At 45.7% G+C, this 27,876-nt stretch overlaps 1 protein-coding gene across 2 annotated transcripts in view; it reads left to right on the top strand.

The window, feature by feature from the left end:
• Positions 1-4,549: 4,549 nt before the first annotated feature.
• The window catches only part of MATN2 (matrilin 2), a 133,329-nt gene continuing 110,002 nt past the window's right edge, over positions 4,550-27,876 (top strand). For both annotated transcript variants that reach the window (XM_012643621.1, XM_012643620.1), the window contains exons 1-2: positions 4,550-4,748; positions 17,960-18,127. In XM_012643621.1, coding sequence (XP_012499075.1) covers positions 17,986-18,127 — 142 coding nt within the window. In that variant the 5' untranslated portion in view covers positions 4,550-4,748; positions 17,960-17,985. The remainder of the gene's footprint in view (positions 4,749-17,959; positions 18,128-27,876) is intronic.

The following is a 27,876-nucleotide window of genomic DNA, read 5'->3' as shown; positions in this document are numbered from 1 at the left end:
TGTAGGCTGGTACTCAAAGTAAAGCAGTGCTACTAGGTGCTCTCTTGTTAGGCTTGACCAGGGATGCTGAACTTACTTGGAAATTTTCTCTAAACAAAAGAAACTTTCAGCTCTTTAAAACTTTGGCTATTGCATCCTCTTCTCAGTGTCTCTTCTTTCTTTCTCTTTTTTTCTTTCTTTCTTTCTTTCTTTCTTTCTTTCTTTCTTTCTTTCTTTCTTTCTTTCTTTTTCTTCCTTCCTCCTTTCCTTTCCTTTCCTTTCCTTTCCTTTCCTTTCCTTTCCTTTCCTTTCTTTCTTTCTTTCTTTCTTTCTTTCTTTTTCTTCCTTCCTCCTTTCCTTTCCTTTCCTTTCCTTTCCTTTCCTTTCCTTTCCTTTCCTTTCCTTTCCTTCCCCTTCCCCTTCCCCTTCCCCTTCCCTTTCGTTCTTTCTTTTCTTTCTTTTCTTTTGACAAAGTCTTGCTTTTTTGCTTGGGGTGGAGTGCAGTGGCATCATCATACCTCACTGCAACCTCAAACTCCTGGGCTCAAGTGATCCTCCTGCCTCCTGAGTAGTTGGGACTACAGGCGTGAGCCACCACGCCTGGCTAATTTTTTAATTTTTTATTTTTTGTAGAGATAGGGTCTTGCTGTTGCCCAGGCTGGTCTTGAACTTCTGGGCTAAGTGATCCTCCTGCCTTGGCCTCCCAAAGTGCGTGAGCCACTATGCCTGGCCTACAGCATCTTTTTTTTTTTAAATATACATTAATCACAGGTAGTATGCTTGTAGCCAGTGATTTTTTTGGCACTTTCCATACTTGGGAATAGCTATGTCAATTCTTGTTTTAAATGAGTCAAGACATTTCCATTGCTGCTTCTCAGAGACTGCTCTACCATTGAAGTTGTTCAGTTTAGTACACTACATGCTATTTTTCTCCATCTTATAAATTATTTGAGACTTTCAGCAGCTCATTACTTTATTCTTTCCACTGGACCGTCTGCAGTGTTTCCCCTTCTGCTGGACCCTGGTAATAACCATGTCCCAGTTGTTTTCTTCAGCAAGAGAGAATGTGGAAACATCCTGACTTCTGGTATTTTTATTATTCTTGAATCCCCGCTTATAGACCTCTGCCAGAGTGCTGGGGGATTTTATAGAACAGATGCACATAGGCATTGCCTGAGTATCTTGCAACCTGATTTAACACCAGGCAACCAATGCAAACTTAGACTTGAGAGAAGTAACTGAGTGGTACAAGGATGAAGCTATTGGCTTCTAATAGCGGGCCACTTTGTGCCAGTTGCTAGGTTTAGGGATGAAAGAAGCAGCAATTTGTGTTGCTGAGTGACGTTTCCATGCATATGAAAGGAGGTCCATCCTCCACTTCAAATGTGGAATCTTTTCTTGAGGTAGGCTGTGTTTCAGCCTTGTAAATATCCAAGGAAACAAATCAAGTTTCTACTCTTGCCTGTGCTTTCAGGCTCCCTATTCTACCTTACTTTATTCTGTAACTTTTAAAGACAAGATCTCACTATATTGCCCAGGCCGTACTCTAACTTCCGGGCTCAAGGGATGCTCCCTTGTCTTCTTCCCGAGTAGCTGGGATTACAGGCACACGCCACCACTACACGTGACAGGTGGCTGCGTCGACTGATTCCGCAGCAGCTGCACGGCTCTAAGCTTCGGGTTAATGCCACAGTAACCCAGTCCCTGCCCTCAGGAGCTCCTGGTCCAAGTTCAAGATCACATAAAATCACTTGAGTCCCCTTTGAAATGATACTGTTTCCTGAACAAATTTTCAATTTGATATAATTTTTCTTGATCCCTTTCATCCTGTCTTGCCAAGGTGGGATGTTTATTTAGAAATCATTTCACCTGGGACAATGGTGCCATCGGTCAGCCTGTCCTCAAGGGGATCCTCTGGACATTGAACCAATCGTCCATGTTGATGGCATCTGGAAAGCACTGCCTCACCTAGGAGGACACCCTGGGCTGGGGCGGAGGCCCAGCTGCTACCTTGCAATGCTCCCCTCTCAATCCCACATCTCCAGCTCCAGCAAATGGGCAGCTGGCTGGGTGAGAAGACTTTCCTATCCCAGATAAGACATCCTGCCCTTCCACTTGAGGGAGAGGGAGAGGGGCTCCAACAGTTTACAAGGGACTTGAACATCATTTGTCATCTAGAGGAACAGGGCAAGTGAGGTGACATTGCAATTTTCCATTTCTCCCTCTGCATTCAGTACAAGCTTTACTGTAGGCTAGAAGTCCATGAGCCAACCTGTCTGTCCTTTAGTTTTCCTCATTCGGTACTCTGGTCCCCTTTGTGTTTGGCAGAATGTTATTTTCATCTGCCCTCTAGGTCAGGGAGCTAGGTTTCACATAAGGATTCTAATGCAAACCAAAGCAAAACAGAACGTTCTAGTGTTTACAAGGAACAGATGGATGCTTATGTCAAAAGTCTATATTTTAGCCTCTTCATGTATGTGAGGCCTGGGTCAAATGAGCACCCCCCCCCCACCCAAATCCTTATTGCATCGCAGTCCCGATGTAGAGATAGAGAACTGAGAGCTGGTCCAGAGAATAGCTACTAAGGCATGATTAGTTTAAATAGGTATCAATCCCAACTAATTCGTGAGCTCTCAGATACTACACACTTCATTCTTGTTTGCTTACGTAAGTGCCCACATGAGAACTGAAAATCTTAACCCCACACTTGTGAATAAGGCTGAGTATATAGCACATAGCAGGACCTCTGGCAGAAAAAGCAAATTCGGTCTTTCTCCAACAGCTTTATTATCATCTTGTATTCACCCTGAAGGTAACCTGGAAATTAGGGCATTGTTTGTCCTGACTAAATATTTCAGGACATTGAACTTGCTTTTGCTTCATTTTTTCTGGCAGACCTGAAGATTATCCCACAAGGTAGAACAACTCATTTGACTTGGCCCCAACCATGCTTCATACACAGATTTCCTATTATGAAGAATTCCAGTAGGACTCCCTACGGGAGAAAAACACCCATTTTAGTTGGCACACACCACAGTCACTGGAATCAGTTACTAAGTCACAATTTCCTTAAAATTTGGAAGGATTTTGGGATTGCTATTGTTTTCCTGGTAAATCACTGGATCATACTGGTGTCTTGGAATAAAGCAACACATTTTAAATATAAGTTTCCATAAACTGTAACTCAACTTCTCAGGCTCCTGGGGGATTTTCACTGGCCCAGACTCAGGAAGAGTTTTCTTTTGTGGGGTTCAAGATTTTAGAGACCAATCATTTCCTGCAGATTTTCCTCTGCTTTCTGATCTCCACCTACCTCCTCCCAAAGACAACAAAGAGACTATTTCTGATCAGTGCAGGCAGCCGAGAGTGCCCAGTGTGTGTAAGGTGCAGGGTAAGGGAACAAGAGACCATGAATCCAAGATTCCTTCTTGGCATTATGGTACCATTGGGTTGCCCAACGGCTTGAGTATGTTAACCCCTTGCTTTATGGCTGGAATTTTAATGACCCCTCCTGGAGCTTTTCTGAAGGATTGATTTTTTGCGTGGTGTTTATTCATATTCCAGAAACCAACTCTTAACATCAAATAGCAGTGATGGTGAATTACAAGACAAAATCTGCCCAAAGCACCAAATTGTCAGACCGTGGCACACCCCAAGATTTTGAAACCAGTTAGTTTGGCTGCCTCTCCCTGTAGCTTGTTAAAACCTGAACTGGGTGCTTTGGTTAGTGGTTTGGGGATAGAATTTTGGAGCTGTATTAGGAGATGTCCTGGCCTGATGTACAGCCCACTTCCCCCAGCAGCCAGGAGCAGGGGAGCTGGGAGAGTGGGGTGCCAGCCACTTCCCCTGTCCCTAACCAATCTTGTGTCTCGCATCCCTCCAAGGCTCTGCGGGTACCTTTAAAGTAAGTTTCCCCCACTTCACAAAGTTGCAAATGTCTTTGCCCATAATTTCAAAAGTCTTGTCTGAACTAGACTTTCACTGTTCCTTTAGGGTAGGAATCTTGTTTTCTCTCCGTCCTGGCGTCTTTACCCTCTCCCCACCCTGGGGCCTGGTCCCCAGCCAGTGGACTCTGTTAATATGAACTGGCAGTGGCAGGGTGATCCGGGCACTGCTTAGACAGCTCCTGGCACTTGTCACCAATTATCCCAAGTCTCACTTTTTTCATCGTCGTCGTCGATGGATGCCCTCTGCAGATCATGACCCCAAGTTCAGGGTACAGGACTCCTGCCATGCCTCCGCTCCCCAGGAGATACCTCCCCACACTCCCACCCCGACAAACTCCTAAAGCTCTCTGCTGTTCTGAGCCCGCGGCTTCCGACGCCTGGAGGCTGATCCGCGCCTGGGCTTGGGGACCATCAGAGTGCAGCCAGGTGGCAGCGGCCAGGGCGCCCAGCTCCCGGGGCTGCCTGCAGGGTGGGGCCGCCCTCGCCGCCGCTCCCCACCCCCGCGCCTTCCCCATCCCCAAAGACGACACCCCTCCTTCCGCCCGGCCCGCTCCCCACCCTCGCGCGGCGCCGCCTCTCCCGCAGCCCGCCCTTGCCTAGAGCCTCCCAGGCAGCCAGCGAGCGAGGGGAGCGCTCTGGGATGGGACTTGGAGCAGGCGGCGGAGGAGGAGACGGCGGCAGCGGCGCGGGCTTCTTCCTCGGCTCCCACGAGCGATCCTCGAGGACAGCCGCGGCCCCCGGCGAGGCGAGGAGGCCAGAGAGGAAGACCCGGGCGGCCGCGCCCCTGTCTCGCTTCCCGGGCGCCGTCGGCGGCGGCTGCAGGTGAGTGCGGCGCGCTTTCCCCGGGGGTCTGCGCGGCCCGGCGGCCCCGAGGTGCAGGCAGACAGACAGACAGAGCCTGGGCTGGCTGACGCACGCGGGAGCTCCCCCCGCCGCCCGGCCACTGCAGCTCCGCGTGGCCCCGAGCGCCCGTGGCTGCCACCCCATCGAGGAGAGCGGGAGCGGGCGGGCGCGCCGCCCCGACCCCACGGCTGGGAGAAGTCCCGCCGCCCCCGGCCGGCGAGCAGGGCGCGCTCCCTGCGCGGGACGCACGGCGCGGCAGCGGCCCCGGAGTGCCCCGTGGGGGCGCTGTGCCCGCAGCGGGGACACCCAGGCCGGGTCTGCACCGAGCGGGGAAAGGGAGACTTGTTGAGCGGATATGCAGAGTGACTCCTATTGAACTGGCAGCCGATGAGTCCTGTTTCCCCGCCTTCGGAGCCTGGTATTTTAATGCCAGTGTCATCTGGATTTTGTTCTTGGTTCGCCGTGGCGGCTAAAGCTCCAGCTTCTCTATATTATGGAAGAGGGAGAGAGAGGGGAGGGCATTTTGTAGTAGTTGATAGAAACCCCGAGGACAGTTTGGGGAGAGGATGGAAAAATGGGGACTGTTGTAGTAGGGTCTCCAGGACTGGGCGCAACAGAAAGGTACTCTCCTCAGGGACACACACTCCCACCCTGAACAAACCCACCTGACCCAGTTCCAAGCTGCCATAAATCAGGAAACCACAGTGCATCTGCCTGGAGTGCATTTACAGTCAGCCTTTGAGGAATGGGGCGGTCCGGATAGTCAAGAGGCTGCCGGGGTCCGTGGTCAAGAGCGGAGACTCAGGGGTCAGCTTGTCTGGGTCTAAGGCCCAGCTATGAAGCTTACAGGCTTGATAACTTGGAGGTACCCAACTACTCTATGCCTCAGTTTCCGCATCTGTCTAATGGGCATGGTAATACCCGCAGGACTGGGAGGATTAAATGAGATGTGACAAGTAAAGGCCTTAGAATATTTCTTTTTCTTTTCCTGAGAAAGCCTCATCTATCCGTAGAACATTTCTAGGAGCATCCTAAGGTTATGTGATGAGCTCCACCACCTGTCTTTCCAGAAAAAGCAAGGACTGGTACCAGCAGTGAATTCACCTCTAGCCCAATTCAGAGAGAGAAAGAGGCTCTCCAAGAACATGTGAGGGTGACAGATAATCCACATGTATTTAACTAGAGTTTTCCATGCGCGAGCCTACTCCTGCACAGTTCTCCCTGCCTGCTTTCAAAGGGACAGCCTCACAAAACCGTGTCAAGATACCGAGGTGGGTTTATGGCCTGGAAAGTTTCCTCTCAGCCTCTGAAGCTTGGTCCTGTAGAATCTTCCGTTGAGAATGCAGATACCTACCTATCATTTTCCTCACTGTCCACACTTTTAACTTTTATTCCTTTCAATAGAATTCAGTTTAAGGCCCCTGAGTTACCAGGCCTCTCTCTTTTTTTTTTCGAGACAGAGTCTCACTCTGTTGCCCGGGCTAGAGTGCCGTGGCGTCAGCCTAGCTCACAGCAACCTCAGATTCCTGGGCTTAAGCGATCCTTCTGCCTCAGCCTCCTGAGTAGCTGGGACTACAGGCATGTGCCACCATGCCTGGCTAATTTTTTCTGTATATTTTTAGTTGTCCAGCTAATTTCTTTCTATTTTTTTGGTAGAGACGGGGTCTCACTCTTGCTCAGGCTGGTCTTGAACTCCTGAGCTCAAAGGATCCGCCCGCCTCGGCCTCCCAGAGTGCTAGGATTACAGGCGTGAGCCACTGTGCCCAGCCCCAGGCCTCTCTTTTTTACAAATTAGGGCTCTAAGTTCCTTGTTCCCAGAGTTCAGACCCAGACAAACTGGAGCCACCGAGGCCTGACCTCACTTACTGCAGGTGTTGCATCTGAAATACCCTTAAACAGTTGTCATGCCCTATGCTCTTGTCAGCCAGCACCATATGTCTTTGTTCAGCAAAAGGTAGTTGAAATGAGGCCCAAAATTTAAAGAAAAAGGAGATGCCAGGTGTGGAGGCTCACACCTGTAATCCCAGTGCTTTGGGAGGCTGAGGCAGGAGGATTACTTGAGGACAGGAGTTTGGGACCAACCTGGGCAGCATAGCGAGACCCCATCTCTACAATTTAAAAGAAAAGAAAAGGAAAGAGATGATTGCTCCTTGAAATAGAGAGCCATTGGAGATTCTGGAAAAAAAATTCCATAGTTTGCCTAGCAACAGTTCTGGCTGATACCTAAGAGAAAGCAAGGGGTGTGGTGGGGGCTGGGAAAGGGGAAAGGGGGAGAGACAGGCTCAGGTCTCAGGAAAAGGGCCGAAGCAGGTGTGCGTGGGTGTAGCACTGGCCTGGGCAAGGTGTTGGGACAGGAGGCTAGACAGGCAGCGGGAGAGGACATGCTGACTCAGGGGTGAATGGCTGAGGTTTAAGACCAGTCAGGTCAGCAGAGAGTCTCTAGGGCTTTCTCTTGGATTTGCTGCCCTCTGGTCTGTAGCACATGCAAGGGAGTCCTTTCCCGGGATTCCCTGTCTTCTAGGGAAGCTAAGGAGGACGCCTCTGCTTAAAGTATAGGAGAGGCTAACTCAAAGGGTCGGGGAAGAGCGAAGTCAAAGCGCCAAGGAGAAGGGAGCGTATTGGTGCTGCAGCTGGTGAATGGTGCCAGGGAGGGCCTTCCAAGGCACCAGTTGCCACTTGGAGCTTTAGCCTGTGAGGTCATCCTTGAACCCTGCCATGTGTCTCGGCAGACAGCCACCACTGCCTGAAGTGGGCTCAGCTGGAACAGCAGGGCTGGGCTGAATTCCAGAAGCCTTGGCTCTTGTCGGTAATTGGTGGTAATGACTGTGACAGTGACTTTGACAGTGATGAGAGGGAGTACAACAGGAAGTGTGCAGTGTGCTTTGAGGGTACAACTGAACTTGGCTTTGGAAAGACCTGGGTTCCCATCCCAGCCCCCCGTAACTATAAATAGTTTGAAAAGTTCCTTAGACTCTCTGTGCCTCAGTTTCCTCGTTTACAAACGGGGAACTAGAATTATTGGGAGAATTAAATTAATTAATACACGTTCAGTACAATGGCTGGCTCAGAGTAAATGCTCATTATTTATTAGCTATGCTTGCCTTTATTATCTGAGCCTTGGTTATATCATCCATCAAATGGGTGTGATATTAGGTCATAGGATGTTGTGAGGGTTAAATGAAGTGATCGTTGTGAATTTATCCAACACATTGGGAAGGATACAGTAAGAACTCAAAGTGAGTTGACTGAAACCGAAATTTTCACAAAATACCTGCACATGAAAATAAGTGGCTCAGCAGGTGAACCCGCTAACATTTTTGGGAAGTTCTAAGAGTACTGTCAGAAGAACTTCCGTCTACTTGTGGAAAATGTGGCTCACTGCTCATTGGAAAACCCAGTTGCTATTTTAGGTTATTGTATTAGTTTCCTATTGCTGCTATAATAAATTTCACAAACGTGGTGGCTTAAAACAACACAAAGTTGTTATCTTGCTGTTCTGGAGGTCACAAGTCTGAAATGGGTTTCACGGGGCTAAAATTAAGGTGGCAGCGGGGCTGTGTACCTTCTGCAGGCTCTGGGGAAAATCTGTTGCCTTGTGTTTTCTGACTTCTACAAGCCGCTTGCATTTCGTGGCTCCTGGTCCCTTCTTCTGTCTTCAAAGCCAGTGACATAGCATCTTCCAACCCCCCTCCCTGCTCTGACTCTCCCATCTCCCTCTTATAAAACCCTTGTGATTGCATTGGGCCCACCTGGAAAATCCAGGTTTATTTCCGCATCTCAAGATCCTGAACTTAATCACATCTGCAGGGTCCATTTTGCCATGTAAGGTAACAAAGTCACTGATTCTGGGGATTTGGCAAGACGTCTCTGAGGGGCATTATTTTGCCTGCCACAGATGGTTTTGGAGAAACCGATTTAAATCAAAGGGTTTTAGCTCACTGCTGTGTGGGCCTGTTGCTGCACCTTCCCATTTAGGGGAGTTTGTTTTCACTTGTCTTAAAGACGACAAGTCCAAGACCAGAGGGGTCAAGGCCAAATCTCCCTTTGTCAGCCTGGGGCTTCTCTAGACAGTTCAGAAGTTGCTGCTACTTCCTGTCCTTTCTGGGCTCTCTCCCTTCCCTTGACTAACCCCTTTGACCCTGGCCCCTCAGCACAGTCTCCATTTCCCCATCAACATCATTTGCTGACTTTTCTAGCTCAGATTTTCTAGCTCCTTCTTCTCTTCCATTTACAGTGAAATACAAAGAATATCCCCATCCCCAGAACCAGGTCTCTGCTAAGAAAATCACCACCGCATGGTGTTTGACCTCCCTGAGATTTCCAGACAGTGTCTGTATGAGTTTTGTATTGCTGCTGTAACAGATATACTGCAAATATACTGTTGGCTTAAAACAACACAAATGTATTATCTTACAATTCTGGAGGTCAGAATTCTGAAATGGTTCTCACTGGGCTGAAATCAAGATGTTGGCAGGGCTGGAGCCTTCTGGAGGCTCTCAGGGAGAGTGCATGTACTTGCTTTGTCCAGCTTGCAGAGGCTGCCACATGTTGCTTGGCTTGTCACCTCCTCCCATCTTCAAAGCCAGCGACATCAGGCTGTGTCCTCACACTGCCACCTCTTTGGCGCTCTCTTCTGGCTTCCTTTTCTACCTTTAAGGACCCTTGTGATTACACTGGGCTCACCTAGATAATCCAGGATAATCTCCCTATTTTTAAAGTCCATCTGATTAACAACCTTAATTTCCTTTGCCTCGTAACATAATATATTCACGGGTTCTGGGGGTTAGGATGCGAACATTGTTGGAGGGCCATTATTCTGCCAACCACAGGGCCTGGGAATGAGTTCCAAATCATGACCAGCTGTGCAGCATCATTCTTATTAACTATCCCTTTTTAGAATGTGCACAGTGGCCCATTCAAAAGAGAACACCTGTTAAACTCTCCAAAATTCCTGCTGCAACTCTGATCTCTCTGAATCCCCCTGTCAGTGGCAGGATGTGAGGGCAATGGAGCCTGGAGTAGTACCGCACACTTTATTTGTTGGGTCAATTTTTCTTTTTTTTTTTTTGAGACAGAGTCTGGCTCTGTTGCCCTGGCTAGAGTGAGTGCCGTGGCGTCAGCCTAGCTCACAGCAACCTCAAACTCCCGGGCTCAAGCGATCCTCCTGCCTCAGCCTCCCGGGTAGCTGGGACTACAGGCATGCGCCACCATGCCCGGCTAATTTTTTCTATATATTTTTAGTTGTCCGATTAATTTCTTTCTATTTTTAGTAGAGACGGGGTCTCGCTCTTGCTCAGGCTGGTCTCAAACTCCTGACCTTGAGTGATCCACCCGCCTCGGCCTCCCAGAGTGCTAGGATTACAGGCGCGAGCCACTGCGCCCAGCCTCGGTCAATTTGTTATCAAAGGAAAGGTGCACGAGCCATAAGAGAATAGCTCAAGAGAGTTTTACAAAGTGAACATTCTAATGTAACTGCCTCCCAGGTCTGCACCCCAAAAACCTCCCTTTGGCCCCAAATTGATTATCACCTCCCCTAAAAGTAACTACTATTCTAACTTCTATCACCATAGATTGGTTTTGCCTGTTTTTAAAATTTTTATTTTATTTAATTTATTTTTATATTTTTACGTTCCAGAGAGGAACGGGTCAGTCTCCACTAGTGGAGAAAGACCTAAATTTTATTTTTTTAATTGACAAATAATAATTGTACATATTGACGGGGCACATAGTGATGTTTTGATACATATAATGTATGGTGATCAGATTAGGGAAATTAGGATCATCTGAAACATTTATCATTTGCATTGGGAACAGTCGATATCCTCCTTCTAGCTATTTGGAACTATGTAATATATTGTTGTTAACTTTAGTCATCCACAGTATTACAGAACACTAGAACTTATTCCTCCTATCTAGCTATAATTTTGTATCTTTTTACAAATTTCTCCTTACCCTCTTTCCCCCTACCTTTCCCAGCTTTTAGTATCCTCTGTCCTACTTTTTACTTCTATGAGATCAATTTTTTTTAGCTTCTACATGTGAATGAGAACTTGCAGTGTTTAGCTTTCTGTTCCTGGCTTATTTCATTTAACAATGTCCTCTGGTTCCATCCATGTTGCTGAGAATGACAGGATTTCATTCTTTTTATGGCCAAATAGTATTCCATTGTGTATGTATACCACATTTTCTTTATCCATTCTTCTGCTGTTGGACACCTAGGTTGATTCCAATCTTGAGTTTTACCTGTTTTTTTAACACAAACTTTTTATTGAAGTAGACATACAGAAAAGTACACAAACCAAAGATGTAGCTGGGTTAATTTTCATGACATGAACACGTGTGTAACGGGCATTTCGATTAGTAAACAGAACATTGCCAGCACCCAGAATCCCCCTCGTACCCTTTCTGTGCACTGACACCCCAAGTGTAACCACAATCTGTGATTGCTGATTGTGGATTAGTTTTGCTCATTTTTGACTTTTCTTTTGTTCAATATTATGTTTGTAAATTTACCGTGTTATTGTGAGAAACAGTAATTCATTCTTTTTTATTGCTATATAATATCCCATTGCATGACAACACCACGATTTATCTATACTATTGTTAAGGGCCATTTAGGTTGTTACCATTCGCTCTTAATTTTGTAAGGGAGTGACTACCTACCTATATCTCAGTTGTCATAAACTCAGTTCAACCTGCAGAAATTAAGAGACATTGTGTGGAGTTACCTGGCTAGAATGGAGGGTTTATGATGAAGAGTTTGTGTGTGTGTGTGTACGCGTGCACGTGTGTGTTTTGCCAGGGTTGGTGGGGAGTTGTTGATATTAACATGTAACACAGGGCTGGATTATGGGGCTTTGAATGCCAAGTTAAGCAGTCTAGATTTGATCCTACTGGTATGTAGGAGCCCCTGACAGTTTTTTGAGCAGGATCGTAATAGTAAGCATGATACTGTGCTGGGAAGATTGAATTTAGTGCTGGTGCCAGATGGGTTCAATAGAAGAGACTTAGAAACAGTCTATTAATTAGGATTAAGTTCAGCTGCAAGTTATAGAAAAACGAAATGACAGTGGCTTAAAGAAGGAAATTTATTCCCAAGCTTCTGCGCCTCATTGCTTGTAGCACGCTCGGCTCCCATTTCCATGCTGCTTCATCCTGCATCCAGATGACTGCTGGGTTTCCAGCCAGGATGTCCTCATTCTGGCATTAGGAAGGAAAACACAAGGAAGACCCCCAATCCCCCACCTTTTCAGAAGATGTACACATCACGTCTCCTTCCATCACGCTGGCCAGCACTTAGTCACCCGGCAGGGAAGAGGAGCTGGGACTCGTGGGCTTGTCCCAGCCCGTCACGTGTCCCGTTGCACAGCAGGGTTCTGTTACAAAGGAAGGACAAGGACGGCATTGGGGGACAGCTAGCAATCTCTGACAAGGACTTTTCGGTCTCTCTGATGTGAATAAGGGCCAGGTCTAGGGCTGTGACTATGGTAGGAAGGACAAGGGAACATAGGGGACATCATAGGCAAAAAGCAGACAGGACTTGTGCCTGATTGGATGGGAGGGAGAAAAGACATGGGAGGAAAGACTGTATACACCGAAATATGAGGTGAGGGGTTTGCCCCAAAAGCCAGTTTGCTTCAGTTAATCTTTTATTGATCAATTAAAGATCAGTCCATGTGTTTATTCAACATTTATTAATTTTATAATAATTTATTTATAAAGTTCGGCACCCAGCACATGGGGGATACAGAGATGACAAAGTGTAGCCCCCAAGGAGTAGCTTACAGTCTAGGCAGGGAGAGGCCATGGTAGCACGAAAAATAAACCATGTGCTAGAGTGGACTATAAACCCATTGTCAGGGCTGTGTAGAAAAGTCAATCCTCATTGGGAAAATTGGAGAACATTTTACGGCGTGGGTGACATATGAGCTGAGCCCTGAAGCCTGAATGAATGCCATTTTGACTAATGCAGAATGTAGACATTCCATTCCAAGGGACCGGCATGGATGAAGGCACCTAGCTAGGACAAGAATATGAGTTCTTCAGGCCTAGCAGGGAGTCTGGGTGGATGTGGGGACTGCCATGGCTAGAGAGTTGGGCAGTGGTCAGTCATGGAGGGCCTTGAATGTTAACGTGCAGCGAGGCCATAGACAGGTTCCAAACAGAGGAGGGACAGGGCCATTAGGTGAAGGATGCAAGGCAGCGAGGGCAGTTCCAAGGCTCCTGGAAGAGTCTAGGTGAGAAAAGGTGAGAAGAGAAGCTTGGCTGCAGCAGTGGGAAGAGTCAGGAGGCCTGGATGGGGGAGCCACGCAGAGGAGGGAAAGCCAGAGTGTGTCCACTCACGACTGTGACGGCTCTGCAGAGGATACGTGGAGCTGGCTCCTGGTCCCTGGTCTGGATGGCTGGGCAGGTGGGGTTGCCTTGTCTGTGAAAGGACTTGAGTGGGAAAGGATGACTTCGTGTCTGGGCAGGCTGAGCTGGCAGGCAGGCCTTCGTCGCTGGGTGGAAGTTACAAACGGCAACGACAGGTCAACATGAAGGAGAACCAATGTCTGACATTGAGAGCCACCTGAATGCCATACTAGTCTTGAGTCCTAGCAGAGGTTGGCTTCCCATTCGCCGGCGATTCCAGCATTAGGTGGGAAGCAGACAGTAAGGCCTCTGAGGTTTGTGCAGCTCTCATGCGATGCCCTGTGAGTGTGTAGAGCGGTTGGTGTGCAAACCTGGGATGCTCACAGAGGGTCTTAGAGGGGCAAGACTATCGAGCCTGATGTCTAAGAACTTACACATTAGGGAAATTTCTTTTTTAAAAAAGTAGGCTGAGTGCCTGAGAGGTGGCAGGGTAGAATCTTGGCTTTGTCAGTTTACTAGCGCTGAGGTCTTGGTGCCTGTCCATCTGTAAATCTCAGTGTTCCATTCATAAAACTGGAACTCTCCACCTCATGGCATGATTGTGGGGATCATGTGAGATGATAATGTGCAAAACGCCCAGTTCACTGCCTGGCCCATCACAGGCACTTAGTAAATATTAGTGCCCTACCCCCTTTCTCGTCTTATGTGGAGGTGGAGGTTGCTGCCACCTTCTCCCTCAGGAGAGCAGGGCCTTACAGGCCTATGGTCCTGTTTAGGTTGAGAAACACTGCTTCCAGGACGTGCCTCTTATTTTACTGCTAATTAAGCCCAAAGAGTTAAGTTACCTAGGTGAGGTCACATCAGTGTGGACAGCCAGGCCTCTTGTCTCGAGGCCCACAGCAGACAGTGTTGGCTTTGGAGGGATTCTGCTCGCCTGTGGGTTTTCTTGCAGCAGTTATGCTTAAAGAACTGTAGCTAAGACAGAACAGTCTCCCTCTCTGTCTTCCCCCACCCCGTTGGTAAAGTTCAATGAAAAGACTCATTGTCCCATGGAGAGGAGAAAAATTGCTAAAACAAAAGTCAAAGCCGTTGTATTATTTTAAAATATTCTTTCCATGTTCCCTAATGCTTTGTGGAATCTGCTCAGACTGAATTAACCTCTATTTCTCAGCACAACAATTCTTCTCATCTGCCCATATATGAAAGGAACTGTTCTCAAACGTCATTGCATTTTCCAGTTAGAAATGGATCCTGTTCTTCAAAGGCTAACAGCTGTAAATGCCGAATTGAGAAACAACCATTGAGACGGGTGCATGCACTGACTTATTTTCTTCTCGTTCCACTGCCATTGCATTTTTTAAAAAAATCTATCTTGCCTGATATTAATATTGCCATACTGGTTTTATGTTGCTGTCTATATAGTATCCTTTTCCTCATTCTTTTACTTTTTTAAAATAGCTTTGTAAAAGTTTAACTTACATATCATAAAATTCATCAATTTTAAGTGTACAACCTGATGTGTTTTGACAGATGTATAGATCTGTCATAATCATGATGTGAACATTTCCGTCACCTCCCAATTTCCCTCATGCCCCTTATGGCTGATCCCCTATCACACACCCAGCCCCTGGAACCACTGGGCTGCTTTCTGTCATACAGTTTGCCCTTTACTGACTGTCATATGAATAGAATCATTCAGTATGTCATCTTTTTGTGTCTGGCTGTTTTCTCTCCGCATAGTTATCTTGAGATTCATTCAGTAGATCCTTCCTTTAATTGCTGAGTAGTATTCCATTGTGTAGACATACCCGATTTCTTTATCCGTTCATCAGTTGATGGACATTTGGGTTGTTTTTAGTTTTTAGCTTTTAGAAATAAAACTTCTGTGAGCATTTGAGTGCAAGTCTTTGTGTGGATGTGTTTTCCTATCTTTTGGGTAAATACCTGGGATCATGAGGTTGCTGGTAGGAGGATGAAACGTCTGGTTCACCTGGGACCGAAGGGTTTCCAGGATGTGAGACTTTCAGTGCTAAAGCATGGTTAGTTCTGGGCAAACGGGGACAGTTGGTCACCCTATGCTGTGCCGTTTGGCAAGTGTATGTTTAACTTTGTGAGAAACTGCCAAATTGTTCTCCAAAGTGACCATACCGTTTTGCATTCTTATTAGCAATGTATGAAGGTTCCAATTTCTTCACGTCCTCGCCAACACTTGGTTGTATCAGTCTTTTTAATTTTATCTATTCTAGTGGATTTGTCATGGGACCTCACTGCGATTTTCATCTGTATTTTGCTAATGACTAAGAATGTTGAATGCCTTTTCATGTTTATTTGTCATCAAAATATCTTTGGTGATATGACTGTTCAAATCTTTTGCACATTTTTAAGTGGGTTGTTTGTCTTTTTACTGAATTATGGTCTGAATATAGGTAATTTATCAGTTTTTTTTATTTCAAAGTATTAAGGGCGTATAAATGTTTTTGGTTACATGGATCGCTTTTGTAATGCTTGAATCATGGCTATAAGTGTGCCTGTCACCCAAATAGTGTTCATTGTACCCGTTAGATGGGTTTTGCCCCTCCCCTCCTAGCCCCTCCCCTCCGAGACATATGTTTTGCAAATATTTTCTTCCAGCATGTGGCCTGCCATGCCATTGCATTTTGAAAAAAGAAAGGTTTAAATACTTCCAGATACTAATGTGTATTTAAAAATTATGAATTTCTATGTCATTGTTTTATTATAATAATATTCATAAGTAAGCATAAAAGTTAATTTCATGTACATTAAATGGCTTCATTTGATAAAATTAACAATGCATGCTTTCTATTGATTGGTTTGAGTGCAGAATGATAATAATAATAACAACAACAAATAGCTAATGCTTAGTCAGTACTTTCTGTGTGCCAGGCGTGTTTTAAGTGCTTTATACATATGTATATATGAACTGATTTAATCCATACAACAACTGAGTCTATTGTTACCTCCAACTTCAAGATAAGGAAACTGAGGCCAAGAAAGGATAAGTAAGCTGCCCAGGGTTAGACACCTAGAAGTATGTAGTTTTGTTTGTTTTCAACCCCCTACCCTTCACCTATTCTCAGTGCCTTTGGTTAGCAATGGTGGCTTGAAAACACAAACACTTCTTGAAATCCACAGTAAACACAAACCACGTGCAATGGTGTTCATCATCCACCACATCATATTCTAAATGTTTGATTTAAGTGCCAATGTGTCAGGGAGGAAGAGGGCCTTGAGAGCGTGTTGTGTACATTTGGAAATAAATGAACGTGGACTTTGTGTCTGCTCAGTTAGGAGGCAGAGGAATAGCAATAAAATAATAAATCACAAAGAAATGATGTAACACACACAGTGCCATATAAAATAAGGTGATAAATAGCAAAAGAGCTCAAAAGTAAATAGTAGGTTTAAGATTAGAGCAAAAGGCAAGATGTTCTAAGTTTTTTTCCTTTTCTCAAAAGGAATCTCAGAGCTAAAGCTATGAAAAGGGGCCAGTTCAATTAGTAAAGAGTTTAAATAGTTTAAAAAGGGAATGAGGGGAGCGGTTCTCTGTAATGAGAGTGGATTCTGGAACTTCACCCCTCACAAGCCATGTAACCTTGGCCAAGGTACTTAACTTCTCGGAGTTACTGTAAGAATTAAATCACTTCATACGTTTAAAGCACTTGGCCCAGTGCCTGGCATGTAGTAAGTGCTAAATAAACAGTCACTATTTTCAATATAATTGTAATACATAGTAAAAAGTGAACTAGCTCAATACAGCAAGTGTGCAAAACTGTGGACTTTGAAGGTTGATGGGCCCAGGTTCATTTTCAGGTCAATTCCTGAGAGCAATTTGCTGAACAAACAGTTCACTAAATTATTGAGTATTTTTTTAAGTTTTGGGAAATGGTCCCTGCCCTGTCCCTGCCTCTGACAGTGAAACATCTATGGCCTTTTGTGAATTGACTTTTGGGGATTTGACTTTTAGTTAATTGAGTTTTCTGCTAATCAATGCATGGAAAATTGGCCTGCTCACCGTGGGTTTGAATCCTGGCTCAGACACTTGCTTACTGTGTGTGACCTTGGGCAAGCCACTGAAACTTCCTGAGCCTTATGGGAATACGGGAATAATATTAGGTAATTGAATGAGTTAATACATGTAAAACATTTGGAATAGTGCCTGGCACGTGGACTCAGTCTAGTATCAGAGTCCAAGTCCTTAACCACTGTGCCAACTCCCTCTTAATAGATGTTTGTGGGAGACAGGGAGACTGGGAGGCTGGGAGGCTAGAAAGGGAAGCTGGGAAGTTGAGAGGCTGGGAAGGGAGGCTGGGAGGTTGGGAGGCTGGGAGGCTGGGAGGCTGGGAGGCTGGCTGCATGGTACTACCTTATGTCAGCTATACATGAATTTCTTGGGAAATTTATATATATAAATTTGTACCATCTGCTATTATTAGACTGAAGGAATATTGTTACTTGGAATTCTCAGATACAATTTTTCCTTGTTGAAATCCAAGATACAGAATGTGACTATGAATAATTGGTAATACACTTAACTGATAAGAAACTTGAGGATAGATTTTTCTCCTCAAGTTTTCCATTCAGTCTTATAGTGACCAAAGTGATGAAAAATTCCAACTATGCACGTCCTTCTCAGAGTATCCAAGAAGAACCTACCAACAGGGGCTACTTAAGCTCGTAAGGGCCAAACATACAAATGGCATTTTAAGTACAAGTGGCGTGTTTGAAACCTGAAAAGGCGGGGCGGTGGGTCTGTGGGACCTGCAGTTCAGGCAGACCCAGAAATCTCACCCTGTTCCCTTCTCTTGTGTTTGTCACAGCCTCTCCCCTCTTACTGGTCTTGAAAATGGAAAAGATGCTTGCCGGCTGCCTTCTGCTGATCCTGGGACAGGCCGTCCTCCTCCCCGCTGAGGCCAGGCAGCGGCCACACACGAGGGCCACCTCCAGAGGCAGACAGGCTCGGACCCACCCCCAGAGGGCCCTCCTGGGTGAGTGAGGGGCCCCACCTGCAGAAGCAGGCAGGCGGGGAGCTTGGGGGAGTCGGGACGAGGGGACTGGTGTCCCTCGGGGAAGCTCTCCTGTCCCTGGGTCCTCTGTTGGGCGTGCTGGGGCAGGGTCTCATTGGGGATGGGTGCCTCTGGAGTGGAGGATGTGGTTGTACACAGGCTTTCAAAATAAAACCAAACCTTTTCTGTTTTGAAGCCTTCAGTTTAATCTGAGGCTCATGACTTTTCTCCAATATGCAGGGCAAGATTTTTCATCCGAAAATACCCTTTTTGGATTTATCTGGACAAAGGTGTTATGAAAACACTTTTTATTGGATTTGGCCAGCTAGATCTGTTAATAATGCCTCTCCACATGGCAGCGGGGAAAAAGGGCATGCACATAGGAGAGGTGGGACCTTATGAGCTGAATCAAGATATCGAGAATGGAATATGCCAGGGGTCTACTATTCTGGTCCGGTCTGGTCTTTCAAAAAAATTCTTGCGGAGAGAAAGGAAATGTCATGAGAACACGCAGAATATAGATGAATACAGATGGTTCTAAACAAGGGTTCTGGTAAGCATAGCACGTGGAGGTCCTAGGAAGCTTGGCCGTTGGAAAGATAATGGGCTTTGGCATAGACCTGAGTTCAAGTCCTGCCTCTGCTGCTTATTGGATGTGTGTACTTAGGCAATGTAATCTGTGAAGTTCAGTTCCCTCATTTATAAAATAGGAATGTTAATGCCAACATTGGAACATTTTCATGAGGAGTAAATGAGGTAATGTATGTATATTGTAGGTATGCAGTGAGCGAAAGATTTATCACGACTATCATTCCACAAAGTTCTCTGAAACTGTATTTTACATTTTTATCTTATTGGCCAGTCATTAGACTCTGACCCTCTGTGAAGGCTACCGAGAGAACTACGCAGGACCACGTAGCCTCAGCCTTGCAGTTATGATCAGGGACCAAAGAGCCCTGTTTTGAGAGGTCAGAATCTTTACTGATGTTGACTGAGCAACGACCCCAGCGATAGTGCGTCTTCCATGTCTGCAGTCTCCTGAGACTCCCTGTTTCCATAGTGACATAAATATGTGAAAAGGACTGGGAAATGTTTAGTATGTTAATTAAAGGGTTTTAAAAACAAGTTTCAAGATGATAAACATACCTATGTATATAACTGAAAATGTGTGATTTCTAGATCATCAGCAGTGATTGCACAGCTGGGTTTCTGATAGGGCTGGTGTCCAGATGAAACACCACACACTTAACCTGGAAAAGCAGCCTTCTGCTCTGAGCTCCACATCTCTCTGTCTCTCTCATACACACACACACACACACACACCCCACCCAGCCTTCCGTGGTGTCAGCATTTACTGTCCTCCTCCTTCACCGTATGGGCAGGCTCTGATAACCTTTGTGTTCTGAGATAAGAGCTAGAAGCCTGTTTTGCCAAAGGTATCAACCCCGCATCCAGCATTGATTCCTTTTCCTCATTTTGCTGAGAATGTGTCAGGGACAAAGAGGAGGGTGGGACACAGCCTGTCTCCCCACCCCCAGGACTGGAAGTGGGCAAGCATGTTTGTATTCCACGAGAGCAAGAGGCCGCTCCCAGACACGCTAGAGGGCTGCTTGGCTTGTGAACGTGGTTGAGTGAGAATTGTGAAACCGGAAGGCAAACACTACAACTGTGGCCCAAGTCTCAAGTGCAATCTGCTTTGGGAAGCGTGCTCATTGGTAGTCCTTGCCCGGATCACATGACCTCTTCCTTCTTAGAATATGGTGTCTTGTGTTTTCTGCGTGTTTGCTTTTCTTGGCTTTTTGGGGGTTTTCTTGTTCAGAACATTGCCAGGCTGCATTTCACTTTTTTGTGGCAAGTCGTTTTGGCTATGTTTATGGCATCCACCAGCATGATGTATTTCACTGGTTACTTGCTTGCAAGTGTGTCTCTGAAAGTTTGTTTAACAGAGTAGAAACAGCAGAATTGTTTCTTAGGTTAATTTTTTGTTTGAATTTTCTGGTTTTTAAAAAATGTTTACATCTTATGTCTAAATTCAGGTCAGAGTCTCAGTAACAGCTTGATCAGTTAAAAAGAAATAATGCATGTATTTATTCACCAGTCCTGTGAATATCTCTAGGCTGCTCATTTGGCAGCCTGTGATGTCTGTCTTCGTGGGCTTATCTCTTACCTCATTCTGGAATTTCAACTCTGTGCCAGACACTGGGTGTTTAAGAAGATGAATAGGCACCATCAGGAAGTGCACAGTGTGACGGAAGAGACAGGCATGAGAAAAGATCATTAATTTGGTAGAATCAGTGTGCAGTAATAGAGGCATATCTAAGTTCCAGCTTAACTCTACCTGATGCGTGGGTTTGGTATAAGGCAGTGGTTCTCAAGCTTTTTGGTCTCAGGACCTTTCCTTTTACACTCAACAATTATTAAAGATCCCAAAGAGCTTTTATTTATTTATTTTTCTTGAGACAGAGTCTGGCTCTGTTGCCTTGGCTAGAGTGCCGTGGCGTCAGCCTAGCTCACAGCAACCTCAAACTCCTGGGCTCAAGGGATCCTCTGGCCTCAGCCTCCTGAGTAGCTGGGACTACAGGCATGCGCCACCATGGCTGGCTAACTCTTCTATTTTTCATAGGGGTGGGAGGGGGCTTTCATTATGTAGCCCAGGCTGGTCTTGAACTCCTGGTCTCAAGCGATCCTCCCACCTCAGCCTCCCAAAGTGCTGGGATTACAGGTGTGCGCCACTATGCCCGGCCTGAAGAGCTTTTGTTTATGTGGGTTAGATCTGATATTTACTGGATCAGAAGTTAAAATGGAAAACTTTGAAAAGTATCTGTTAATCAATTTAAAAATTAATGAGCTATATGCATAAAAAACTACATTTTCTAAATAATAAAAAATTAGTGAGAAAAGTAACAACATTGTACTTTTTTTTTTTTTTATTTGAGACAGAGTCTCACTGTGTTGTCTGGGCTAGAGTGCTGTGGTGTCAGCCTAGCTCACAGCAACCTCAAACTCCTGGGCTCAAGTGATCCTCCTGCCCCAGCCTCCTGAGTAGCTGGGACTACAGGTGTGCACCATTTTTCTATTTTTAGTAGAGTACAGCTCAGGCTATAGATTCATTTCTCATTCATTCAATCTATCACAAAATGTCATTTGGGTTATATTATATATAAAAAAAAAGTGGCCTTCAACAGATATGTAGTTGGAAAAAGAAGGAGCATTTTAATAGCCTTTTCATATATTTGTGGATATTCTTCTTTGGTACTACACCAAAACTTGACAAATGGTAGTTAGCGGTTAGTTGCAATGTGGAATCTAAAACCACATCAATAAACTTTTGTACTCTATATACTCATGAATGAATGACAATATAAAAGACAAGGCCGGGCGCGGTGGCTCACGCCTGTAATCCTAGCACTCTGGGAGGCCGAGGCGGAAGGATTGCCTGAGCTCAGGAGTTCGAGACCAGCTTGAGCAAGAGCAAGACCCCATCTCTACTATAAATAGAAAGAAATTAGCCAAACAACTAAAAACAGAAAAAAATATTAGCCGGGCATGGTGGTGCGTGTCTGTAGTCCCAGCTACTTGGGAGGCTGAGGCAGGAGGATCGCTTGAGCCCAGGAGTTTGAGGTTGCTGTGAGTGAGGCTGACGCCACAGCACTCTAGCCCGGGCAACAGAGTGAGACTCTGTCTCAAAAAAAAAAGACAAACATTAGTGTTATTATCCCTTTCATGGATCCTCTGAAAGGGTCTCAGAGACCCCTAGAGTTCCCCAAACCACACTTTGAAAATGGCAGGTTTAAGGGAATTGTTCCCAGTGAAGGTCATGGCCATGCAGAGCCCTCAGGAATGAGCAGGCAGCAGAGGTGTGAGGGTGCAGTGTGGCGGGGGCTTGGACGTGGCTCAGGGGACTGCAGGCTGTCCATCAGGCAGGTGGTGTGAGAGGGAGATAAGCCATGGTGGCGGGGTGGGGTGTCCAGTGAAGAGTTTGAACTTCATGTCGCAGGGTTGGGAGCCCGTGGAAGACTAAGCAGACCACGGTCATCACTTTGACTTTGCCCCCACTGTGCCCTCTGCACAGACTCAACCTGCTGGGCTGTGGCAAGTGGCAATCTAACTAGCAGGTGGCAGCCCTGAGCCAACGCTTATGGCCAACAGGAGAATGAACAAGCATGTGCTTCAGCCTACAGGCCCTTCCAGAGGACGCTGGCAGGTGGAACAGTGGGCTGTTCGATTCTTCCCCCTGACCCATCCCTTATCAGTGGTGCCCCTCCCCTTCCAGACCCCTCCCTAGGCCCTCCTCCTGGGGCGAGAACTGGAAGCCATGTTGCCCCACCCCAATTACTGCCTGCTTGATTTGTGCACGTTTTTTCTCTTTGTTACATCCCCGTCCTATGGGGGTGGATCTGTCACCAGGGCAACCAGTGGGGCATGTCAGCCTTTTTGGAAACCTTCACCCTCCTTGCCCCAACCAACCCCCCTGTGTTCTTGGCCCCCTCATTCCACACACACCACTCCACATGCCTCCAGCTGCTCTCCATTTGCTGCTTCTCTTTTACAAGGTCTTATTGACATGCGCATTCTTTTCTAAACTTACCCACCTAGCTCATTTCATTTCTACTAACTAACCTTGAAACCTTTTTCTTTCCCTATTATAGATTCCCCTTTGGATCAATACCACCCACTCAGGATTTATGTTTGCGTTTTAGGAGAGCATTCTGTGGCAATAATTTAAAAGGAGACTGGCCCTAGAGTCTGGTCAGGGCACGGTGAGGGCTGAACTCCCTTCCCCGCCCCCCACTCTGCCAGGAAGAATTCCAGAGGTGTTCCAGGGTAGAAGCCACAGAATTTAGTGAAACTTCTTCATAACTGTTAATTAACTACTCAAAAATAAAGCTAATGAAGAAAATCTAAGGATTCACCTTATACAGCCCCAAATTCTGCTCTTTGGAAATTACAGTATATAAGGAGGCACTTATTTCCATTTTTGCATATGTCTCTAATTAAACCTGACATCAAAATATTAGTAGAGTTGCAATGTGTTTCATACGAGGAGCTGGAACCTTCTAAATTGGCAATGTGTCTGAAGGAGCTGGTTGGCCTGGGGAATTGGACGTAAGAATGTCCTGTGCTGCGTTGCCAGTAGAAGTTTTTACCTAAGTTGATAATTATTAACATTTTCAAGCCTTAGGTACCAGTAAATGGATTTCCACATCCAAAAACAATACCTCTAATTGACTTTGTTGGCATCTCCTGTGAGGGAGGGAAAGCAGATGCCAGAAGCCATCAGAGTCCTGGAGAGTCTGACCCATCGAAGCCACCAGTCTTACAGGTCCTGAAGCCACTTCGCCATGGTTAGAACATTTGTCTCCTTCCCTGAGCTTTTCAGGGCTTTGTTCATCCTCTTCCTTACACCTGGGATGTCCTTCCTCTGCCAGGACACCTTATCAGCGAGAGCCGGGTCCAGTGCAGCCTCCTCCCACCCCCGGCCACGCACACTGCAGGTCCTCGGCCAAGGCGCCAACCCTGTCTGCCTTATATTCTGAGGGGGAATAGTGGTCCCTACCTCAGAGGGATTCATATTTTAGCTATCTTTGCACTTGTCTCATTTTTACCACTGGACTGTAAATCCCTTGAGGATAGGGACTATTTTTCATTTCTCACAGACCTATGGAGGGCAACTCTCACTGACTGAGCCCCTGCTATGGGCAGGGACATGTTCCCTCACTTAATCCACAGGGGGGAAAACACTGTATCGTTATATCCTATTTTCAGACAAAGAAGCTGACGCTCAGAGAGGTTAAGCGATTTGGCAAATTTGTCAAGGCTTCTGCAAACCTAGGCAGAAAAGGTGCCCAATCCCTACGTCCTTTGTGGAAAGGACGCATGGCTTAGGGTCAGATGTGCCTTGGAGCAAAGAAAAAGGCATCTTATGTACTTGAACATGCTGATTTCAGCCCCTGCTTGCTCCTTGACCATGAGTCTTTGTGCAGACCATAAAGTGCCTGTTTGTATTCCGAGGTGCAGCCGCTGCTGGTCATACCTCGGTTCCACTGACCTCCGGCCTTGGCTTTGGTCCTGTCCACAGCTCAGTATGTATTGAGCAACTGAGTGAATGAGACATGCAGATGGCTGATTTCATCTTCATTTGGGATGATTCCAGACTTGATATGTCTTCTTAGCTAGAGACCTGGGGCAAACTGTTTTATTCTCTGGGACTCAGTTCATTTATCTATAAAGGGAGGAGTTTGAACTCGGTGATCCCTTAGGTCTTATCTAGGACGTGATGATGTCACTAATCCCATTGCACTCCTGATGCCCCTTCTGTATGGGACACCTGGTGAAATCCTCTCTTTCTTTCACTCTCTCCAGGTAGGAGAGCCAGGAGGTACCATATTCTGGAGGCCGAAAGGGCGAAGTTTTGAGATAGCAGCCCTGGGCAGATCAGGCAACACAGCAGGGCTGGGCAGTAGGATCAGGCAGTGGAGCAGGGGTCTTCAAACTTCATAGTAAATCAGAAGCTTCTGGAAGGCTTGTTAGAACACATTACTGCTCCCATGCCTAGAGTGTCTGATTCAGTAGGTCTGGGCTGGGGCCTGAGAAGTTGCATTTCTGGAGATGTCAGTTTGAGAATCATGGCAGAAGTGAAATCTACAACGCAGAGCGGGAATGGCTGATGGGAAAGACCTTAGGAGGAGCTGCTGGGGCGTGTGCCAGAAAGACAATTCGAGATCAGTCACATCTGCAGGGACAATTGCAGCTGCAGAGTATAAACTAATTGGAGTCTGGGGTCCACCCCTTCTGAAGCTTTGAACATAATCTTTTAGCATTTTCCTACTTTATGGGGAGCTGGCAAAAGGTGGGTCTCAAAACTATATAGGAGCCGACCTTTTACCACATAGCGATTAGCAATGCATATCTAAAGAATTGAGTGGCTGGCATGTGTCTTTATCATCAGAAATGATTATACAAATTAAGGTTGATGTATAGAGCTCAAAAAAAAATTGTTTTTTCTGGAGATGCGGTCTCACTCTGTCGCCCAGGCTGGAGGGTGACCTAGCTCATAGCTCACTGCAGCCTCCAATTCTTGAGCTCAAGTGATCCTCCTGCCTTAGCCTCCTGGGTAGTTGGGACTACAGGCACGTGCCACCACACCCAGCTAACTTTTCTTATTTTTTGCAGAGATGGGGTCTTGCTATGTTGTCAGGCTGGTTGCAAACTCCCAGCCTCAAGTGATCCTCCAACCTTCCAAAGTGCTGGGATTATAGGGGTGAGCCACTGTGCCCAGACTATCCCGTTTTAAATGTAGCAAAGGCCTTAAAAAAAATAAAACCCTTTGAAGTCCCGCCTTCTTTAATGCTCAGTTGCTGTGCATCCTCTGCAGGAAATCTGGAAATTTGGACCCGATGGAGAGACTGTCATGATCGCTGCTCAGCACAGACGTGCTGTTGCCATTAAGTGCCTCCTTCGTGCCTGTGCTCTCTTCAATGTATACTCCAATCTCTGGTATCAATCACTTTTTATAAACTGTAAGAAGTAAAATTCTTCATTCCTATCTTGTGATTAATGCTGTGAAAACCAAAAAAGCACAGTATCTGACTTTCAATAAGCCATAAAGTTAAAAGCTTTCCTAGAGAGTGAATAAATAACTTGATTTTTTTTCTACCACAGATCCTTTCTCCCCTTCTTTCTCCCTTTCACTTCCTTATTAAACTCTTTCTTTATCCCCTTCTTTTTCTATAACCTTCTTTTATCTCTCCCTCGAAAATCTCTCCCTCCCTCCCTCACTCCCTTGCTCTTTCCCTCCCTCAGTTCCCGGCTGTTCTGTCCTCAGCTCGCCCATGTGTCTTGCACCTGTAAGGCATGTATGTGCGTGTGGGTAGAGTTGGGGGGTTATCTCCTTGTGAGTGACATTGTTCTTTTCTTTGCTGGCTGTGCTTTTGGGGGACAAGGCATAGAACCTTACCCCTTGGGAGCCAATCATGTCCCTGGTCTCCTTAACTGAGGATAATAATGAAAACAGCAGTAGTGATGACAGCTACTAGGTGCCAGGCACTGTGCTAGGCAGTTCACACTTCACTGTGCATGATACTATTATCCCTATTTTACAGATGAAGAAACTGAGACTTAGAGAAGTTAAAGGTCTCGTGCAAGGTCTGTACAACTACTGAGCAGCCAGGGTTAGAATTTGAATAGCCAACTTGCTGTTTCTTCCGGTCAAACCCTTTTGTACAATCCCACTCCCTCTGTTTCATCCAACTGAAGTGGACTCATCTTTCAGGTCTCAATGGAAGCGTTTCTAATCTTCTAGGTTGGGATTTAATACCCCAACCATGCATCCCCACAGCATGCTGTCTGTCCTCATCACTGCACTTAGCCTGGGCAATCGCTGCTTAGTGGTCTGTCTGGTGCATCATTGTATCAGCAGTGCCCAGTAAGGGGCCTGGAACACAGCAGGCATTCTGTAAACACCTGTAGGAGGAGCAAATGAACTGACAGGTGATCGAAGAGGAATGTTTCTAGAGGGGAGCCATCAGGATGATGAAGGTTTCCAAATACAGGGCATGTGGAAAATGCTTGAAAGAACTAAGGATGTTTAGTTTGTAAGACAGAAGATGTAGGGACTCTCTGAAGGCTGTGTTGGGGAAGAGTTTGGATTTGTTATTAAGACCTTAAAGAGGCGATTCAGATCCAAACGCTGTGCTTTCCAGGCAAGAGAGTTTTCTTCTATATGAAACTTTATAGCCACTGGATCAGCCCACAAAGGAAACACATTGCTTCCTGGTGCATTGGGAATATTGAACACCTTGTATGTAGAGGGTTAAATAAATTTCTAATCTGCAAACCCTGATATTTGGGGATTCTATGGAGGTGCCTGCAGAATTAGGAAATTACCTGGGAGATAAGGACTTTCTCCCCTGTTAAAAAAAATAAAGAAAAAGCACTAAATATTTACTTTCTAAGAAAAATCTGCCTTAGAGGCATTTGAGATAAATTTTTTAATCAAGGGAGAAATTATTAATGGAAAAATTATTAATTATAATTATTAATAATAATTATTATTATTAATAAACCCATATAATTTATAACCCATTATATGGGTTATATATGTTGCCTTTCCAGCAATGTTAGTTGAATGAATGAAGATTACGGGTAAACTGCATTAGCCTTTTTGGTTAATTCATGTAGCACTTGCGGTCAACAAAAATCACTAGACCTTTATGACACATGGCTTAACAGCTATCATGTAGCTGATTTTTCTTAATGTAAGTGGAATACTTTAAATTTATTTGTATTAAATTTTATCTTCTTCATTTAGGTGCATCATTCTTGCTTGCTGAGTTCTTTACCCCCCTAATTTAGCAAGTTAGGATCACTTGCAAATTTGATAAAATGCTTTCTATATCTTTTCCCAAGTCACCATGGAATATACTAAAAGAATATTTTATATTCTTTTTTAGTGATGATAAGGAATAATCTTCACTTTTTTTTTTTGAGACAAAGTCTCACTCTGTTGCCCTGAGTTGAGTGCCGTTGTGTCAGCCTAGCTCACTGCAACCTCAAACTCCTGGGCACAAGCGATCCTCCTGCCTCAGCCTCCAGAGTAGCTGGGACTACAAGTGCACACCATTTTTCTATTTTTAGTAGAGACGGGGTCTCGCTGTTGCTCAGGCTGGTTTCGAACTCGTGAGCTCAAACGATCCGCCCGCCTCAGCCTCCCAGAGAGCTAGGATTACAGG

Source organism: Propithecus coquereli, unplaced genomic scaffold (assembly GCF_000956105.1).
Source record: "Propithecus coquereli isolate 6110/MARCELLA unplaced genomic scaffold, Pcoq_1.0 Scaffold2, whole genome shotgun sequence".
In the NCBI taxonomy this organism is placed as follows: domain Eukaryota; kingdom Metazoa; phylum Chordata; class Mammalia; order Primates; family Indriidae; genus Propithecus; species Propithecus coquereli.
Note: the sequence above shows the minus strand (reverse complement) of the source record. Positions and strands in the feature narration are given on the sequence as shown.